Source organism: Glycine soja, chromosome 19, assembly GCF_004193775.1.
Source record: "Glycine soja cultivar W05 chromosome 19, ASM419377v2, whole genome shotgun sequence".
NCBI lineage: Eukaryota > Viridiplantae > Streptophyta > Magnoliopsida > Fabales > Fabaceae > Glycine > Glycine soja.
The window spans coordinates 45,302,363-45,323,199 of record NC_041020.1 but is presented as its reverse complement, the minus strand read 5'-3'; the positions used below and the strand labels follow the sequence as shown (position 1 = coordinate 45,323,199).

The 20,837-nt window shown below is 36.6% G+C and overlaps 2 protein-coding genes across 4 annotated transcripts; one reads left to right on the top strand and one right to left on the bottom strand.

The window, feature by feature from the left end:
* Positions 1-96: 96 nt before the first annotated feature.
* On the top strand, positions 97-2,698 carry LOC114399154 (peptidyl-prolyl cis-trans isomerase CYP18-2-like). Its single transcript, XM_028361279.1, has 6 exons — positions 97-231; positions 363-458; positions 546-607; positions 694-827; positions 1,855-1,939; positions 2,391-2,698. The coding sequence occupies exons 1-6, from the start codon at positions 157-159 to the stop codon at positions 2,434-2,436; spliced, it is 498 nt and encodes a 165-aa protein (XP_028217080.1). The 5' UTR covers positions 97-156; the 3' UTR covers positions 2,437-2,698.
* A 675-nt stretch (positions 2,699-3,373) lies between these two features.
* On the bottom strand, positions 3,374-20,837 carry LOC114399678 (probable UDP-N-acetylglucosamine--peptide N-acetylglucosaminyltransferase SPINDLY). Of its 3 annotated transcripts, none has more exons than XM_028361888.1 (18): positions 20,481-20,832; positions 19,958-20,379; positions 18,965-19,126; positions 18,685-18,860; positions 18,483-18,558; positions 17,666-17,794; positions 17,424-17,543; positions 17,270-17,338; positions 17,110-17,191; positions 16,241-16,335; positions 9,807-9,871; positions 8,772-8,970; positions 7,730-7,924; positions 6,992-7,086; positions 6,746-6,881; positions 6,434-6,651; positions 5,771-5,898; positions 3,374-4,399 (listed from the first exon to the last, which is right to left on the bottom strand). In XM_028361888.1, exons 1-18 carry the CDS (start codon positions 20,602-20,604, stop codon positions 3,975-3,977), a joined length of 2,916 nt encoding a protein of 971 aa, XP_028217689.1. In that variant the 5' UTR covers positions 20,605-20,832; the 3' UTR covers positions 3,374-3,974. The 3 variants fall into 3 exon arrangements, with proteins under 3 accessions (XP_028217689.1, XP_028217690.1, XP_028217691.1); XM_028361889.1 differs by having other exon boundaries at positions 19,958-20,341; positions 20,481-20,606; XM_028361890.1 differs by lacking the exons at positions 3,374-4,399; positions 5,771-5,898 and adding an exon at positions 5,907-6,069 and having other exon boundaries at positions 20,481-20,837.

Sequence of the window (20,837 nt, the reverse complement as noted above, 5' to 3'; positions counted from 1 at the left end):
AGGAAAACTTGTAATGTAGAGGATTTTCAATTTTATATGTCCAAGCCCATGTGTAAGGCCCGGCCCGGCCAGGCCCAATTGAACGGTTTATTGTTTTGTTCATATATACGATACGAGAGACAGGGAAGGAGTGTCTGGTGTGTGAGCAAAATCAAAATGTGGGCAAGCGCCGCAGAAGGTGGTGCTCCGGAGGTGACTCTGGAAACTTCCATGGGTTCTTTCACCTTTGAGGTGCTTTTGCTTTTTCCAATTTTCTCACTCTATCAAAGTTCTTAGTCTAGGGTTTTAAGTTTTTTTTTTTTAAAAAAAAAAAACACAATTAAAGGGTGTTATTGTAATGTAATGTAATATTTTGGGTTTAGCTGTACTACAAGCATGCGCCGAGGACTTGTAGGAACTTCATTGAACTGTCTCGCCGAGGTTACTACGACAACGTTAAATTCCATAGGATCATTAAGGTTTGATTTCTCCATGATGTCTATATGGGTGCCAACCTTCTGTTTGGATGATTATTCTTACATGGGTTTATGTGGTTTGTTGAGTAGGACTTCATAGTACAAGGTGGGGATCCCACTGGAACAGGAAGAGGAGGAGAATCCATATATGGGTATCCTGCTTAACCTTTTGATTAGTGATGAATGATGATTTTTAGCTTTGCTATTGTTCATGCTTATTTGTTTACTTTTATGGCAGTGCAAAGTTTGAAGATGAGATTAAACGAGAGTTGAAGCACACTGGAGCTGGAATCTTATCCATGGCAAATGCTGGCCCAAACACCAATGGTAGTCAGTTCTTTATTACTCTGGCTCCATGCCCCTCTCTCGATGGTAATATTCTCCTTCTTTCTGTTTAGAATTTGGAGATAATAAGCGTCTAAATTTAATTACTTGTGCTTGTGGATGTTTATAATTTGGAGGATTTTGAGCTTCAAAGGCTATTCTTTTTTTCAATCTAGTAAATTGAAAATTAAGCATGAACTGTGCCATGAATAGCTCTTTGTTAAAGGACAATTTGTGAACATAGTTGCGTCCACATTGTTCACAAACTGTCATACATTGATACTCAGAGTGATGAAATATCATCTCTTTCTCATTGGAAAGATATAAAAAGAAAATTGGATTCTAAATTGCATCTATCCCAGTGTCCCCCCCTCCTCCTTTTGACTTTCGTCTCAGAGATTGATCCCCATAATCACAACCATATTATGCAAATTATTCTGTCAGTATGGCTGCTTTACTATTATACAATGAAGTCTGAGGGCACTGGAGGATGTGATGATACTGATAGGCATTGGCTATTTGCAATTAACACAGTTATATAAAACCACATGGACCCGTCTCAATATAGACTATTAGCAATACTAGTCTCCCTGGTTTTTCTGCTATGTAACTATGCACGGATATGTCAAAATGGCCAGCCAAAACAAGAAAGCTTCTTGTTTATGTTTCTTCTATTTATACTTTTCTGGGAGAATACAGCTGCAAGCTTGCAAGCATATAGCTAGCTCATTTCCTCATCCAACCGCATCTTCTATTCTCTCTTGCATTAGTTTCCTTGACTAAATCGATAAGAAGACATAAAACATATGGGACTCTTATTTTCTCTTTTAAAAGTTGTTTGTGAATTCTCTAATATAATCTCTGCATTTAAGATAAATATAAGCCTAAAGTTCTACTGATTAATATTTTTATTCATTACTAGAGTTGACTCAAGTAAATTTTTAGCCATAACCTTGGCGTCAGAATGGTTAACTGATTTAGTTAGGTTGTTTAGCTTATGGTTAATTATTCTAATTTATTTCATGAATTGTCTGGAATGTCCAATATACTCAATTCCTGTTTCTTTTTCGACCAGGAAAACACACGATATTTGGAAGAGTGTGTAGGGGGATGGAAATTATGAAAAGACTTGGCAGCATCCAAACAGATAACAACGATAGGTATGTTAAATATCTTTCAAGATAAACCATTTTATATATATATATTATACATAAACCAACAATCCTGCCTGCAATTTCATAGACAAATGATGACAGACTGAAGTTAGCACCAAATCAATAAACAAGTTAGCACATTGGTATCTTAAACATGCTGATATTGGGTTAGGTATTTTGCTAGATATCCTGGAGATTGATACGATTGACAATTTTTATTTTCCTGGGGTATAGCTTTGTCCTCATGCATAGTCAATACTTGATTACTGGGAATTTTATGGCCAATGAGTGTCTAATGTAGTATGTTTTGTTATATTGGGGCTTCCATGAAACGCGGATTTTATGATCCTTTGTTCAACATGTTAAGTTAAAGCAAGGATTTTCTATGATCTTACTTTATGAAATTTTATAGAGAAAATTATTCAAGCATTTTTTTTTTCATTTTCTATTTATTCAGGCCCATCCATAACGTGAAGATACTACGTACTTCAGTCAAGGATTGAAATGAATCGCATGACATTGCCATGACGGGAAATGTTAAGACTCATTGATGAATCTTCAGAACTGTCAATTGTATTTTTATGTACTAATCACTAATACGGGGAAGACAATGTACTTTTTTTCAGGACTATTTTTTTGACCTGCAGTGTTGAGACTATTTATTACAGAGCAAGAAACTTGAACTTTATGTGGATAGCCCTGGTGCAATTTTATTCATGAACACAACGTAGAGAAGTGGTTCTCGAATGTGAGTTTAGACTTAAATGTATCTTTTTGACCTTACAAAATTATTCTTTTTTAATTTGTCAATATAAGAAAATTTATTTGTGTAATATTTGAGAATCTAAAAAATTTAACGTTTTAAGAATTTTAATTGTTTCAATTGAAATCTCAAGTTCCTGTTTGGATAAAGTAATCAAATTTCTCCATTTTAATTTTTTTTTTGTTCTAATAAATAAATAAGTTCCTTCATTGCTAAAAAAATTGTATTTGAATAAAACAATTAAATTTTCTTTATTTATAAAATCTGAGAGAAGAGGAATTGTAAAAATAATTCTGAAATGCTTGACTTTTTAGATCGAATTTAGAAATTAGACTTTATTAGTTTTAGTTAATTATTTTTTAATTCTAAATTCTTAAATTTTATTTCATAAAATATCCAAAAAAGTTCAACAAAAAAAATTATCCAAACAATTTAGTTCAAATTTTGTTAAATCTCCTTCAAAGTCACTTTCCCTTAAAATACTTCATCCAAAACATCGCAAACATTTAATTTAATTCATCAAACATGTCATAAAATTTAAAATGCCAATCCCATGTCAATATAACAGGACCGGTTATTGAATTACAAATTTCTAAACACGTCATAATATAATTCTAAAACTTCATTCTTTTTCCTCTTACTAAATAAAGAAAATATCATTTTTTTAATATTTCAAAGACATTAAGTACAACGTTATTCATATTAATGGTTTGACTAGTACTATTTTCAGTTAATCTTACATTGATTAAAATCTCATACATATTGCACCTCGTAAAATTAGAACTTTATCAGGGTTTTGTTTTAACCAACCCCCGCAGACTTGTTTTTGGGTACATTTTAACCCGGCAATCTTATATATATCCATTTCTGCTCTTCATGTGGAGACATAGCACATTGAGCCGATAAAAATGCAATGTTGAAAAGGAGTAAGAACAAACAAATTGCACAAGCTATACACAATCATTATAATCGAGGGGGGAAATATGCAACAGGCCACGGCTACCAAAAGAAAATGTAACAGACTGCAGCTCAAGGTAGCTTCACCTCTTGGTCTTGGAATATCCACTGCACCGTAGGGGGCTTTATAACTTAACTGCCTATAGCCCCCCGCCCCCAATGTTACTCTATTCATGTTAACTTTGTGTGGTGCTGTGGTTGCTTTCCAGCTTCTTCCAGCAGCAACTACAGTATATACCATGCAACCTAATAGTACAACTATTGTAATGAAGTTCAACATCCTTGAATCGCTACAAAAGGATTCTCAGATGGAATCCAACTTTAACTCGTCTTTCCTTGTTTACTACTGTGATTTGATGACCCGTCGTTTTCTTCGCAACTGTGTATGTTAAGCTTTGACACGGGCCTTGTTTTAAATCCATTGGCCTTGACAGATCCAGGACTGTCCTCCCTTGAGTTTGCAATCCTTGTTGGCTCAGAATTCTTATTTGACAGGTCACCGGTAGCAACTTGCAACAATTCCATGCGTTTCAAAGATGGAACATCTCCTCTACAATACCTGTGCCACATATTTCTGTATGTTGACTCTAGACCTAGGATAAATTTGGCACCATCACAGAGAGGGGACTTGGACATGAGATTTCGCAGACTCATTCTCAAATTTTGTAGTGCGGAAATGTCAGAGGCCAACTGCTGAGCCAATTCAACATATTCATCTTCATTTCTGGCAATCAAATGCTCCAGTCCTGGATTATAATAAGTGAAATATTTAACAGTTTTGCTGGTGAAGCAAAAAATGCAAAAGAAAATGAAGCTTTACAAAGTACAAAGTATTTAGCAGACTGACTACATATCCAATACTCTCCCAATAAAAACATGAGGAAAAACAATCACGTGCTGATCAACAGAAGAAAAAAATATCTACATAAGAATATTTTGTGTTTGGTTGAGAGTTAGCAAAATTGATTTTGAAGTAATATGATTTATATTTAGATATTTTTACTATAAAAACTAGTAGTAAAACTTAGTATAATTTTTTTTATCTAATGCAAAAGCTACCTAAAGTAGTCAGCAAAAAAATAAAACTACCTAAAGTTGTTTCAACTCAAAATCAATTTTGAACCCAAAATAAAATTTTCAACATGGAACCAAACATGTGACAATTTACCTGAAATCAGATTAACTGATATTTCAATGTGATTTTGAAGAATCCAACGTGAAACCAAATGCACTATTTAGGGATTCAGAATTCAAAATTAGAATTTTTTATTTAGGATTGTTTTGTCTTCAAGTAGTGTTAGATCAAATGTTTTTTTGGGGTTTCTATTCTCCTTAAAAGGAAAACTTAGGCCAAACACATTTTCTTAAAAACTTACAAAACATAATTTTTATAAAAGAAAAAGGGGAAAAGTAGACTTTTAAGAAAAGCTGAGTGAAGGAACTTTTAGAAAAAAAGTTGGTTTCTCTTAATCTCCTCTCTCTCTCTCCTTGCTCCACTCTCCCCTCTCTTCCTGCACTTTTTCAGGTCAACTCTTTTAAGCTAAAAGAAATGAAAACTGTCAAATAGCTTCTACTTTACTTTTAAAGCTCTTATTTTGAGCTTTAACTTTAAAATAGCTTTTAAGTTTTACGAAAAAGTTAGGCTAAACACAACCTCAATAGTTAAGAAATTTATCTTGGGGATTTTTCTTTTCTTTATCTTTTAGATTTTTTGGATAGATTTTATTGGATTTGATCTTCTTTTTCTTTTTAGATTTTGTTGGTCTACGTATAGACCCATACCTTGACTGGTTTTTGGCTATTGAATAATATTGATTTCCTATTAAAAAAGTAATTGCTATTTGAGTCAAAGCTCTCCGTCTTAGAGGAGTAGTACTTCAATTTTATTAGGACAGTACCCTGCCAAAAGGAGTACTCTTGGACTTGTTGTCCAATCTGGTCCCTATTCTCTAGTTGATCAAAACAGAAAGAAATCAAAATAAACTCATAATCCAACAAATCTGCATTCAGTAATTGGCATTGCACAGATGAAATAGAATGATTATAGTACAAAATTCTGAAGACGTAGAAGAATATGCATAAATTGACAATAAACAATATTATGAAGAGTTTCTTACCAACTTTGCTAAGAAGACTAACACCAACATTGTGCGCATGTACTGATCCAGCCATAGTGACACATGGAACTCCCATATATAAAGATTCACATGTTGTTGTTGTTCCAGCATATGGAAATGTATCCAAACTACATGAAACAAGGCATAAGAGTTTACACTGGGCATTGTGAGACCACACAAAGTGCATAGCATCCTTTTATTGGATTTCAGAGATATATGTAGCATTGGCATCCATTTTTCTAAAAATACAAAAATTAGAAACTTGATCATGAAGATTAAACCCACTGCACGCATGAAACCTATGATAAAAAAAAGAAGAAAGAAGCATAAGCTAAATCAAAATGAAAGTAGTTTTCTCAATTATCTGTTTAATATGCAACAAAATAAATAAAAAGATATATTTCTAACATATTAAACAGCTTATATTATTGCAATTTGAATAGGCTAGAAGAACGACCAAGTAACCAACTGATAACATTGTAATATGATGCAGTTCCAGTATGGCATAGCCACAGCCCATATAACATGACATACATAGATAAATGGAAGTGCTATTAATAAAAAACAAGACATGCAATCAACACATAAAATATGCACACCAAAGAAAATCCGAGTTTAAGAAGGATCATTAAAAATTCAAGGAATACAATAAAGAGATATTACCTGATGTCCATCAGAGAATAGGCTTGCATATGATCATGGTTAAGAAGAATAAGGGGCAGAAGATCAACACGTAGTGGTTCTAAACCTAACTGCTCTAGTGTTGAAAGGAATATCTGTCGCACACTGTCACTGCAAAAAGGTTTACATTTTACCACAAGGCGGGAATTCGGAATTGCACACAGTATCCTCACCCAAACCTGCAATACCTTGGGTGTAATCTGAAGAAATAGAAGTACACACATCAGGGGATACATGACTAATTTGTTCTTGGTAAACAAAAGAAACACTTAACATGTTCGACATAATTGATACCTTGGCAAGATTGTTGAAACTACCAAATGTGACAAAACCATTGGAAAGAGCAGGAGTTGGACAAACAGGACCAGCCTCCAGGGAAGGGGTGTAACAAAGGAAGCATTCTGGCAACCTAACTAACTCCTCAACATGCCTGTAATTTAAGACAGGTACCATAAGAAAATAACCTACAATAAGAATTATATAAAGTGTTCTAGTATAGGTCAATGACAAGAAAGTACAGAAGTTCTTGAAGAGATCTACTTCTGCTTTGTTTCAGGAGGGTCTGCCAGTGAATCAGTGATTCTATAATCAATTGTAGGCAATCCTGTTGTATTGGGATAACCAATCCAAGTCACCTGCTTGCCAAGCAACACAAGTCACAATTTTTCAAAGATAAAATAAATACATAAAGCATAAAATGATAATGAATGTTGTTAGGTATGATGCATATACCACTTCATATCACCAGCTTGATAACTAAAACTTTCGTACTTCATACATACATTGAGATCACTATATGTAGCATTGAAACAAAAAGCAAAGATGAAAGGCATATATACTTAGTAGTTAGTAAAGGTTCAAAGTTAATTTACTTGATGTGTGCATGTGTACGTAAGAATGTATGTATGTAAGAACATCTTCAGGATTCTCGCCTTCCAGCTCATCGATAAGTTAAATATTAACATGTCCAGGGAAAATAAACTGACTGGTTGCTACTAGCTAGGATGAACTAAAACACTTCTTAAGTCTTAACCATTCAATTTGGAAAAAAAATTCATAATAATTCACAACATGGGAGAAAATGACAAGTTAACAATCATGCTGCAGCTTCCAAAATTTCAGCTTCACAAAACAAACATCCTACTAAACAGAGGTTGGAAGGAAAACATGGATAAAAGAATAAAGTAGCTAAGGATAAGATAAGAGTTATAAGCTCAAAATCAAAGAGATCACATCTATATATAAATATGCTGAAGTATAAACTTAACAGTAACACACCTGAATTGGTGCAGGTCGGCATGCCATCATTCCCAATTTATTGTTTGCAGTATGTCCAGTAAGTTCTACCAAAATATCAACTTGATCTTCTCTAACCATGTTGGCAACCATCTTTTCATCAATTCCATAAATATCTTTCCAGATACCACCCTTATTTACAACTTTCTCTCTAAATCTAATGGTTTTTGAATCTGCCTGCAATATCACATGAAAATCAATTCCAAATTATATGCAAGAATTCAATAAATGAAGAAAAGAGGAGGAAATAAAGAATGTTAACAATAACGAAATGTAAGCTATTCAAAATCTATAAACGTGTAAATTATGATAATGTAACCAAAGTCGGAATGTTAACCCAGCTAGCCACTAGTGCTGAGCTAATTTAAGTGTTTCTAGATAATTGGCTGTTTGGTAAAATTGTTGAAACAGCTGATTCAAAAGAATCCTTTCTTGTTTCCTCAAAATAAAACTGCTAAGTCATACTTAAAAGATAGGATAATCAATATCAACAAAGCATGATGAAACTTTAGTTGCTTAACAAATATTTGCTCGGTTAAATTCTGAATATTTTAACACTGTATAAACTAACAAATCAATTATGATTGAAAAAAAGGAACCAGAATGGGAGGCTTTTTCTCTGTGAAATATCCAAAATTAAGTTTCAAGCTTCCATTTTAAATTTTGTTTTGCAAGCAGGCAATATATCATACACTTGTTGCATGACAAATCTTTGCTTAGTTAAAATTCAGAATATTTTAGCACACTGTATAACCTTACAAATCAATTAGGATTGAAAAAAGAAACCAGAACAGAGAATGAAACCTTAAACCAATTATGACCGAATACTTATAACTTTTTAAAGTTTTTAGCTGGGAATAGAGCTGAATTAATGTGTGAATTTTAAGAAAACATGAGAAAATACATTGTCAATACTCAATAGCATAGAGCAACAATCACATGCAGGGCAGAAGCTTTGAAAATTGACCAAATGCATTAATATAGTTTATATTGCAATTTGCACATGTGAGTCCACAATTGATACCTTGACAACTGCTGAATAAACAATCACTTTGAAATTGGAGTAGTCATGATAGACAAGAGGCGCTTCTATGAAATATGACACAGAATGAGTAAAATAATCAGGAGATACATAGCCTATCACTAGGGGCCGTTCAGGATCTTTTGAGTTGTCCCATGATGTGTACTGTGAATATAGTCTCATGAATCGCCTACCCCAGTCCCTGCATGGAAACATTTGTTTGTTTATAGTTTCCAAGTTACATATCCTATTTTTGCACATAAAGTAAATTTCTACACAGGAACTGTAAATGTTACAAATTATGAATTGGTAAATGAAATTATCCTTCATTCAATCCATACCACAAATAAATCAATCACACAGGAACCGTTACTCCCAAATTCAACATAAAGCAGCATATACTATTAAATATTAACTAAGGTTTATATTCTACTTAAAATAGCAAACTACTATTCAGAACTCTTACTCATCCTGCTACTCTTCTTATCATACTAGTAGCTTCCTTCTGTGTAAATAGACATGATACAGTTCACCGCACATTGACTAGTCCAAGGGATCTCAAGAAATGTCCCATACATTGCATTCAACTTTAGAAAACACAAAAAAACATTTTCTTCAAAATTATGCTAACAAAGTATTTTTGAGCTTAGAAGTTGATAACCAGAAAATATTCCATCTTAACAACGCATGACATATAATTGATCCCTATATTTAAAACAATTTTTTTTGTCTTCAAAACTTAATCAAGGTCTGACTCTATATTATTGCTTTTATTTCCTAATAGAATCTATCCACAAAAGGATTTTACTCATTACTCAATACTCACTCATGCTTCCATCATAATTATAAGTACTGGACCACTGCTAATAATTGGTACAAACTATGCATACATCAGATAATGACTTATGGTAATTTTTTTCATCACCTGAGGAAGTTACATATGTCATTAAACATTTATGAAAAATCGATGAAGTTTATTAAACACTACCAATGATCAAAATTTAAGTATAAAAGAAGTTCATTAGAGAAAGCTGCAACCTGTGAACCTCAAAAAGTGTGTCATCATGTCCTTCCTCTATGTAATTCATTGCAAGCAAGCGATTCTGCATATTACAGTGCATTAAATGAGACATCAAATACGGAGGGAAAGAAAAAGCTCCAACGATCAAAAGTGAGATAATTTTTGCAAAGGACAAAATCCATTCATCCACCACCCATTGTATCAGAACTGATGTGAATATGACAAATAAACATTCAAATTATGAGCAAGTTATTTAAGTTTGAACAAAAACAAAAATGCTACTCTTATTCTCAATACCACTAACAATAACAACCAGCTGAAGCTGCTGAACTACCCTTTGTCATATAGTTCAAGGATATTCCCTACTCTATAGAGTGCAGGCTCCCATCATCAACGAATAGATCAAAGACAATTATGGAACAAACAAAAGAGGCATCCTTTTCTAAGTTCAATAATTGGACGGCAAAATTGGCTTCGGCAGTATCAGTATATATAATGTCCTGCTTTAAAATCCTAAAATCCTCTGTCAAAATTTAAAAAATTAGAAGCATAATTCCAGTAGAAAAAATATTAAAAGCATATAAAAAATGGAATATGAGACATATTCAGAAGATATTGGTAGGGTTGGGGGAAACGGTAGACATGGATGACGACACGGAGGACAAACGCAGGCTGGACAGAGCTCGGGAGCTCGTTAAGACCCCATGGAGCCCGACAATAAAGCACACAGTTGACGTCCGAGTGTTTTCAAGTGTTTGTAGTGGAGGAGTGTGGCAGCGGCGATAATCACTACCGAAGAGGTAGCGGCAGTTTCAGTAGATCGTCGGAGGAAATAGACTCCGACGACAGCCACCTCAGGAACCTTACTCCGAGATCGACAAGTTCTCTGGAGAAGGTAGGCAACACGCAAGACCCAACGGCACCGGCAAAGGCAGCTGAGCCACGCAGGACCACCGACTCGCGCACCACCGGCGAGGTCGACCTTGGAGTGAGCCTATTATCCAGTGGACAAGGGAGCGCAACCACCCACTGGGTAACGCTATTAACCCGCAGATCCTACGCAGCCCTTCACAGGTCACGTCAGCTGATCAGATGAGGCTGGTAGGGCATGAGGCAACGGTCACCTACCTTCCTGACAAAACATCCAAACAAGGAGGGTATCAGCGTGACAGGATCGCAAACCGTGAAGCCAAGGAAAACCAAAGACATGAGAAAGGAAAAACTGAAATAGGAGAAGCACTGGGGCGGTAGAGTCACGGACGGCATCGGGAAAAGAAAGTTGTGACGTGAAAGCAACATGCGAGGTGGCAATCACACAGACCTTGCGTCTCGGAAGTGAAAATGCTGGAGTTGAAAGTTGCAATAGGCAGGAGACCTAGGTGGCAGAACAAAAAAAAGACTCAAGTAAGGAGGGGGATAGCATTCACGTGGAGGAAGGTGGGCCCAATAAAAAGGTGGGGTTTTCTAGTTACACCCCTACACAGGCCACACAGTTTTTGGGCCTTACTCCACAAAATAGCAACGGTGGATCTGAAAGTGGTTGGCAGGTATACTCGAGACAAAGGAGGTATCAAAAGAAATTAAATATGGGCCATCCTTCGTATACTTCAGAGAAAGACACAGAAGCAAGAATGGCCAACTTGCATCCTCTTCAAATAGAGGATTTGACTCATCATGGGCCTGCTATCAACACTAACACTGCCCCGAATCTAGAACCAGCACCACACAATGAGGCCAAGAAGAAATGTTGGAATCACAGCAGACGCAGGAGGTTATCAACATCTGGAATATGGCTAAGCAATTGGGTGCTACAGGAGGAGATGCACAACACATAATCATTGAAAAATTAAAGGAAATGGAGAAAAGAGACAAGAAGGAAGCAGAGAGATTGGGAGACACTAGCAGATGCCCATGAATATTACATCATACAATGTCAGGGGTTTAGGGAGGGGAGTAAAATGGACAGCTATTCGAAGATTGATCAAGAAGGAGAATGTAGACATGGTATGTCTGCAGGAGACAAAGAAAGCATCGATTGATAAAGTTATGTGTCAATCAATATGGGGGGAAGCTGAGGTTTGTTGGGAGTTGCAACCTGCTAACAACAAAGCAGGAGGCATCTTGTGTTAGTGGAGTGAAAGGACATTCAAGCTACAAAGGAAAGTCATCGGCAATGGTTTTATTCTACTTACAGGAGAATGGATTAGGGAGGCACAGCAAGTCAACATAATTACTATATATTCCCCAAGTGAAATTCAAAATAAGAGGTCATTGTGGGAGCATATAAGGCAGCAGAAACACTCACTATCTGGGGATCTTTGGTGTATTTGCGGTGACTTTAACAGCATAAGGGAACCAGCTGAAAGATTTGGCACAAGTCAAAGGGACCCAGGGAATAACAGCATCAAAGAGTTCAATGATTGGATAGATGATTTGAAGGTTGTTGAGGCACCATGGCTGGGAAGGAAATTCATCTGGGTCAGACTAAATGGGACCTCCAGGAGTAAGCTTGACAGGTTCCTGCTCTCCCCTGAATGGCTGGACAAATGGCCTGCAAGCACTCAAATCAATTTACCCAGGAATTTTTCAGACCATTGTCCAATATTGCTTAGGTCTATATCCGTAGACTGGGGTCCTAAACCTTTTAAGATTCTAGACTGCTGGTTATCAGACAAATCTTTCAAAGAAACTGTGCACAATTGCTGGTCCTCTAATCAGCAATCGGGTTGGGGAGGGTATGTTCTCAAAGAAAAAATAAAGAGACTCAAACAAAGGCTGAAATTTTGGAATAAGGAGAGCTATGGAGATACCTACAAGAAGGTCAAGAAGATTGAAGATGAATTAAACAAAGTGGAGGAGGATTCAATTCAAAGACAATTATCTAATCAAGAGGAGATGAAAAGGAGACAATTACAAGAAGCTCTATGGGTGGCTGCACAAGCTCATGAACCGCTATTGAGACAGAAGGCAAGATCAAGATGGGTCAAGCAAGGAGATTGCAATTCACGTTACTTCCACTTGATGATGAATGCTAATCGAAGGCACAACTCTCTAAAGGGAGCCATGATTGATGGAACTTGGATTGATGACCCATATAAGGTGAAGGAGGAAGTTAGATCATTCTTCTCACAAAGATTTCAAGAAGCAGATGAACACCGACCTAGGCTGGATGGAATCTGCTTTCAGTCAATCAGTCAGCAACATAATGACATGCTGATAGCTCGCTTTCAAGAGGAGGAAGTAAAACAAGCTATATGAGATTGTGGGAGTGATAAAAGTCCAAGCCCTGAAGGAATGAATTTCAAATTTATCAAGCAGTTCTGGCAACTAATTAAACCTGATGTTCTTCGTTTTCTAGATGAATTTCATGTCAATGGAGTCTTCCCAAGGGGCTGCAATGCATCCTTCATAGCTTTAATTCCCAAGGTGGCTGACCCTCAATTCTTGAATGACTACAGACCTATCTCACTAATAGGTTGTATGTACAAGATTGTCTCTAAGTTGCTGGCTAAAAGAATGAAGAAAGTGATGTCCTTTATTGTAGATGAGACCCAATCTGCATTTATTGAGGGAAGACATCTACTACATAGTGCCCTCATTGCAAATGAGGTGATTGAAAAGGCCAAAAGAAGTAGTAAACCTTGTCTTGTGTTCAAAGTAGACTATGAGAAGGCTTACGACTCTGTGTCTTGGGATTTTTTGTTGTATATGCTGGAAAGAACAGGATTCAACTCCAAATGGGTCAAATGGATTGCGGGGTGTCTCAAATCTGCGTCTATTTCGGTTTTGGTCAATGGCAGCCCCACAACTGAATTCTTCCCTAAAAGGGGTCTGAGGCAAGGGATCCACTAGCACCCTTCCTATTTAATGTGGTAGCTGAAGCTTTGAATGGGCTGTTGAGGAGAGCTAAGGAGGAAAATTTGTATAAGGGCTTCCAAGTAGGCTCCAACACTGTGGATATTAGTATCCTACAGTACGCAGATGACACAATCTTCTTTGGGGAGGCAACTATGGAGAACGTTAAAGCAATTAAAACTATTCTGAGGACGTTTGAACTTGTGTTAGGCCTAAAAATAAATTTTGCAAAGAGCTGCTTTGGAGCTTTTGGTGAAACAGATCAATGGAAGCAACAGGCAGCCAAATATTTGAATTGTGGATTGCTGACTTTTCCTCTTGTTTACCTGGGTATACCTATAGGGGTCAACCCAAGGCGACGACACACGTGGGATTCCATTATTCAAAGATGTGAGCAAAAGTTAGCAAAGTGGAAACAGAGACACATATCCTTCAGGGGGAGAGTGATACTAATGCAATCAGTGCTAACATCGATTCCTATCTACTTCTTTTCTTTTTTCAGGGTACCTAAAGCAGTGGTGGATAGGCTGGTGAGAACACAACGTCGATTCCTGTGGGGAGGAGCAGCTGACCAAAATAAGATTCCATGGATCAGTTGGGACGTAGTGTGCTTACCAAAAGAAAAGGGAGGCCTGGGCATCAAGGACATCAGCAATTTTAACCTTGCATTGCTCGACAAATGGAAGTGGAATCTCATGCAAAACCAAGGAGAACTATGGGCAAGGGTATTAGAATCCAAATATGGTGGATAGAGGGGTTTGATAGATGCAACTTCAGTAGCCCATGAATCAATTTGGTGGAGAGATCTAAAAAAGGTTCTCCTTCATTCACACCAGGGGCAGCTTATCCAAAATGGGATGAAATGGAGGGTTCGAAGTGGAGATAAAATCAAATTCTGGGAGGATAGGTGGTTAGGTGGGGAGGATACATTGGCAGGAAAATATCCTAGACTTTACCTGATATCATCACAGCAGCATTAGCTTGTTCGACAGATGGGAAGTCATAAGAACATAGGATGGGAGTGGAATTTCACCTGGAGAAGGCCACTGTTTGACAGTGAAATTGACTTGGCTGTCAATTTTCTAAGAGAGGTTGAAGGTAAGGTCATTCAGCAACAAGGATCTGATGAGCGGGAGTGGACTGCAGACTCAACAGGCCAATATTCAACATGTAACGCATATCAAATGTTAGATGAGGAGGCAGCTGCGGGAAATCAAGAGGAGTGCTTTGTGGAATTGTGGAGATTAAAGATTCCGAGCAGAATAGCAGTCTTTGCGTGGAGGCTACTTAGAGACAGACTGCCTACCAGAAAAAATCTGCAGAGGAGACAAGTGCAGCTCACAGATACGCTTTGTCCTTTTTACAGAAATGCAGAGGAGGGTGCATCACATTTATTCTTCCATTGCAGCAAAATCCAACCTATTTGGTGGGAAACCATGTCATGGCTGCATATAAAAGGAGCTTTTCCTCTAATTCTACAACAACATTTTCTTCAACACATAGGTGTTCAAGTTGATGGTGTAAGGCTCAAGAGATTGCACTGGTGGTGGTTAGCTTTAACATGGTCTATTAGGAAGCTCTGAAACAGTATAGTGTTCTCTAATGCAACTTTCAATGCTAATAAATTGTTTGAAGATGCTACATTCCTCATTTGGACTTGGCTAAGGGGTTTTGAGAAAGATTTCACAATCCATTTTAACCAATGGTCAAGTAGTGTTAGTCAAGGTTTTTGTATCAGTAGAGGCTAGAACAGTTTGCAAAGCAACACATGTAAATTTCAATTATATACTTACTTTGGTTCTCCTTTAGACTATGTTTGTCTGACTGTGGAACCAGTAGTAAGGTATACTTTATATGTGTATATCAGTACCCCTGGTACTTCATTTTATATAAATACAATATTATCTTTGCTGATCAAAAAAAAAAATGGGACATTTTGGTGCGTTTAGTTGGGACTTGGCAGGAAAGAAAATAGAGAGGGGGAAAAAACATGGTGTATTTTCTTCTATTTGGCTGGAAAGAATGTGGAAGGAAAAGTTGAATTCTATAAGAAACAAAAATTCAAAATTTTTCCTTCCACTTCTCTTCAATTCAAATTTCAAACTTTTCTTCCTTACTTTGTTTCCACCTAACCAAATGGGCCATAAATCTTAATAGACTACGCAGGGCTGCCACTTACTAAGCAAAACAAAAAATCATTACAATCTAAATTCTAAAGGGATGTCCATACCCATCTTTCATGGATTCCTGAAATAGTCAATGCCCTTCAAAGGCATAGCAAATAATTCCTAAAGGGTGAAGGATCATGGAGATCTATAATTTATAACCTTAGATCCCAAACTGGAAGCTCACTCTCAAGCAAGAAAACATAACCAAAACACTCTACATCACAGGGACCATAATATGCTTACATAATAGGCACCAACACAATATATCTAGCTTAACATGAATCCCGGTTCAGATATCAACCAATTCCTAATAGAAGACAGGTCCGTAAGTTATAGTGCTGTGTATTTAATGTATGATCGCATTGCATGTATCTAAACAATTTACAGAACACAAACATGACAAAACAATCATCCATTATGCACCACACCTGGCCAGCATTTCGAGAATCAGGATCAATCTTAAGACATTGCTCATAAGCATTAATTGCTCGAGCTATATCACCAGCATCCCTATAAAGAACTCCTGCATAACATCAATAGAAATGATAAGCATATGGTTAAAGATGTGCTCAGAATTTCACTGCCATATCCCAGACCAATAAATCATTATTTTGTAATTAAATATAAAGGAAACAACAATGAAGAAAAACCAAAGAAAGCTTTTTTTGGGGAAGGAGGACTTGCAAAATCCTCCATGGATCAACATAAAGAATACAAACATAAACAGTTACATTTTTCAAAACTAGTCACTGTAGTTGGAGAGTTCAAGACCTTATAAACCCTATACTAGAATCTCATCAATGACCGATTCAGAAATTTTATGCTGTGGGTGTGGGTGGGGAGGGACAATATTCATATAATGGATTAACTTTTTGTACTAGATTTCAAATTATAAGCACATTGTAATTATACATGTATATTATATTGAGGAAAATTTTGAAGTTTGTGGGGGCAGTTGCCCTCAAACTCCACCAAGTAGATCCGGCACTGAATCTCATAATTCCAATGTGGGACCAAAGTTGCATACCTTGCAAGTGGATCCAAACATAATAACATATCGCTACAATGTTTTCAGGTTACATTAGAAGATAAATGACCATTAAACTGATTCTCTAAAAAAAACACTCACATTAATCATGCAATCCACATCTGATCAAAGATGAATAACCTAGTCTAAAATTATGCAGGTATGTTGCCATTCATAAACTAGCACAACCTTGACTAAGACAATAACTTCTAAGTGCAGTGAAACCACAAACAAACAAATAAATAATAACCAAAGAAGAGATAAAAAGACCTAGGTTATTGTATGCCTCTGCATATGTTGGATTTGCAATAATAGCTTTCTCAATCATACTTGCAGCAGCATCCACTTTACCCTGGAGAAGGAAGAAAAGATAATCACTTACTGAAGATATTTAACAACTCCAAAATTCAGGAATTGTGCAATACTTAACCTGGACAGTGTATACAACACCGAGGTTATTTAACGACTGTGAAAAATTAGGTTTGATTGACAAAGCAAGCTGCATAACCAAAATAATAGATTGTGATTATAACTCTATGCAGTCCAGCAATAGTGAAACAAAATGACATGATCATCACTGTTACCTGGTAGCACTCTACAGCTTTATCAAGGTTTTCACGATCTTTATATATAACTCCGAGATTGTTACAAGCTTCCGCACAATGGGGATTGAAGTGAAAGGCAAGTTCATAGAATACAATGGCCTAAATAGTATATTGAATTTCACCCAATATAATCAGAACAGACTAATATGCACGTGTGATGTATCGTAATAAAATGCATGCAAAGTGTGGGTAAAATATAGGCATGTTTGTCCTAGACATACCATATCAAACTTAAGCATCTCACCATAAGCAACCCCAAGATTATACATAGCATCAGCGTAATGCCAGTTGTAATACAAAGCTTTCTTATACAAAGTCACACCTTGGTTGATGTCCCCCTCCAATTTAACCTATGAACAAAAAATAATTATCTCCATAAGATAGAAAATGAAATGATCCAAAGATGTCATGGTATCTCATTAAGGATGAGAAACAAGGAGAACAACAAAACAGAGCATGAATAGGTGTACTTAAAAGGGCAATGCAGTGCACAAGACTCCCACCACTGTTAGGTTTAGAAGGGCCAATGTATACAGGTGTAGAGGCTGTTTCAGTGATCAAGTTACAAGGAAGCAACTTACTGTTGTGCCAAGGGAATATAGGAACATTAATTGGCAGGTAGTAACTTACTGGTCTCAAACTCAAGCCATAACTTCAAAATTTACCAAAATTGCTTCTCAATTCCCAAGGAACAAGGAAAATATTTGCATTTCCTCAAAGCCCCTTTAAAATTAAGCTGACACAAGTTAAAAGTGTCAGTTTTTAAGCAACACACCCACTGTTTCCACCCCTACCAGGCACACAACTTTACATTGCATCAGATTCATCTTTTTAAAAAAACTGACAATCTCCATAATGAGAAGTTTATCACTACTGCATTGAGATATCAACAATAAAATGCCCCTAGACAAGTTTTATACAAAAACAAGGTGATGAAAGTATCTTACCCTTTAGTTGAAAAAGAAAGAGGACATCCAAAAAAAAGGCTATTACAATTTGAAAAACAAATAGCATCATGTGGAATTTCAGATGTGTCACCTTTGTTCCCAAATCTGTTAATGCTATAGCCATATTATTCTTTGCAATCTCAAAGTTAGGTGAAACAGTTAAACACCTGCCACAAAACATCAATTGATCATAAGACCCAACAGTAGAAGTCAAGTCATTAAAATAACAATTAACAAATACATGCAAAATTTGGTTCAGAAAAAGAAGACCTAGCTCAAGATACATAGAGTACCTCTCATAACAAGTAATAGCCGATTCCAAATCACCGCGATTTTTAAAAATCACACCCATATTGCAATAAGCCTCGGCATAGACTGGCCTCTCTGATGCAGCCTTTTCATAGAAACTGAGGGCTGTGTCATATTGCATCATTTCAGAATAGACCACACCAAGATTATAGTATGCAGGCTGTAGAGTCCATATAAAATAAAACATATATCATGCAAACAGAAAGCTAAAAAAATTAAATGGGTTTAATAATAAAAGCAAAATATTCAGAGTAAGAGAATTACAGCATAGTGCGGATCTACTTTGAGGGCCTCAAAATATTTTTGAATTCCATCCTGAGTGTTCCCTGCCAGCTTTATGTTGGTACCAATATCTGTTAAAACAATGGCAAGGCATTCAGCAGCTGCTTTGTATGAAGGATCCACTTGTAAAGCCTTCTGATATGACTGTTCCAAGTAAATCACTTGATTAACAGTGATAAATTCCACAGAAATTTCAACTTCTACAAAACACTAGCATGGTAAAGATCAATGTATCGCATGATGAATAGTAGATGACTTTGAATCATGAGATACATAGATGAATCAGTGTAATTCTGTGTCATTGATGTGAATCAAATGATTTACCAATTCATTAATTTTTCTGTTTTTTTTTTCTTTTACCAATTACAATTCTCACTAAAAATTGAAAGTCTGATAAGCCCAAATTGTTAAATAAAAACTACTATATGCTCCCTATTTTCTTATTCAATTTCTCTGTTAGTCTGCTTTCATTCTTCTGCAAAAAGCGCTTCACTCCAGCACTCACTTATTCTATGCACTCTGTTTGATAATTTGAAATTTCGTAATTTATATGATATAGTTCAATCTATTTTTCATCATGTCTTTGAATATTACAGTTTGATACAATTTACTATTAACAATTTGAACTGCGACTGAAATTTAAGAGCACAGCCAAGTCGTATAACAATATTTTCAGTTATGTAGCAGAAACTGTCATAAATATCCAAGTTCAACAAATACTACTATTTCTTCCTGCTAATGTATAACTCTTACATTCAATCGAACTACAACTATGAGAACTTCATAAAAAGCACATACGCAAGGCACAATAAGACTCTTCTCATAAACTACAAACTTAGAGCTGCATTATACGCCACAGTGAATCTACTACAACAAGCAGCACATTCACACCGCCAACAGTTGATAATATCGAAGAAAAAAAATATAACTACGCAACAATTTCAGCATAGAGCTGTGAAACAGTGGTACGCATACCTCAGCAGCCTCCACAAGGCGACCCTCGTCCTTATGCAGAATGCCGCAATGCGTTAGAGCACAAGCATTTTGAGGATCCACCTTGATAGCCTCAGAAAAACTCTCGTACGCAAGCCTTCCCTTATTCTGCATCTGAAGGCATATTCCTTTTCCAATGAGCGCCTCTACATTTGCACCATCACTCTCCAACACGCGCTCGTAGATAGCAAGAGCATCAACAAACTTGTTCCTCGAACGCAAGACGTTCGCGTAAGAAACGCTGTCGTTCCCTTCACAACCACTATCACTAACAGAAGCCTCTGCAACTTCCACAGAACCGTTATCGCTATTTCCCGCTAATTCCCTTTCACTCCCGTTGCCGTCACCATTATCCGCCCCTGCCATCTGCACAAAGAATGTGACGGAATTCGCAATTGAAGCGACTACGGCAACAAAATTCAACAATCACCAGTGTGAGACTCGAGCAAAATAGTAAGAATTCGTCAACAGGAAATTAATCGCAGTGGAAAGTGAAAGAACTTACCCAAGCGAAGGAAAAAGCAGTGGAAATGAAATCGGGGAAGGGAGGAGAAGATTTCGAGGAAGAAATTAGGGTTTTGAAAGTTGGAGTGAGGGAGCAGAGTGAATGAATAAGAATAGCAGAGCATAAAGAGAGAGTAAAACTAAACTAAAAGTAAAGCGTGAAGAACAACGCGCGCGTAATCGGTTGTGAGAGATGGGAGCATTGAATGGGAGTTGGCAGCAATTGTCTCTCTCTCTCTCGGCCTCCAACAAGACAAGTTGGATGTGTGCCAAACCCAAAGGCCCACCTTTGCCTCGCTATAACGTTCAAGCTTTCTTGCTTTTTCTCTCACCAAGGATGCACTAAATCATCACATGC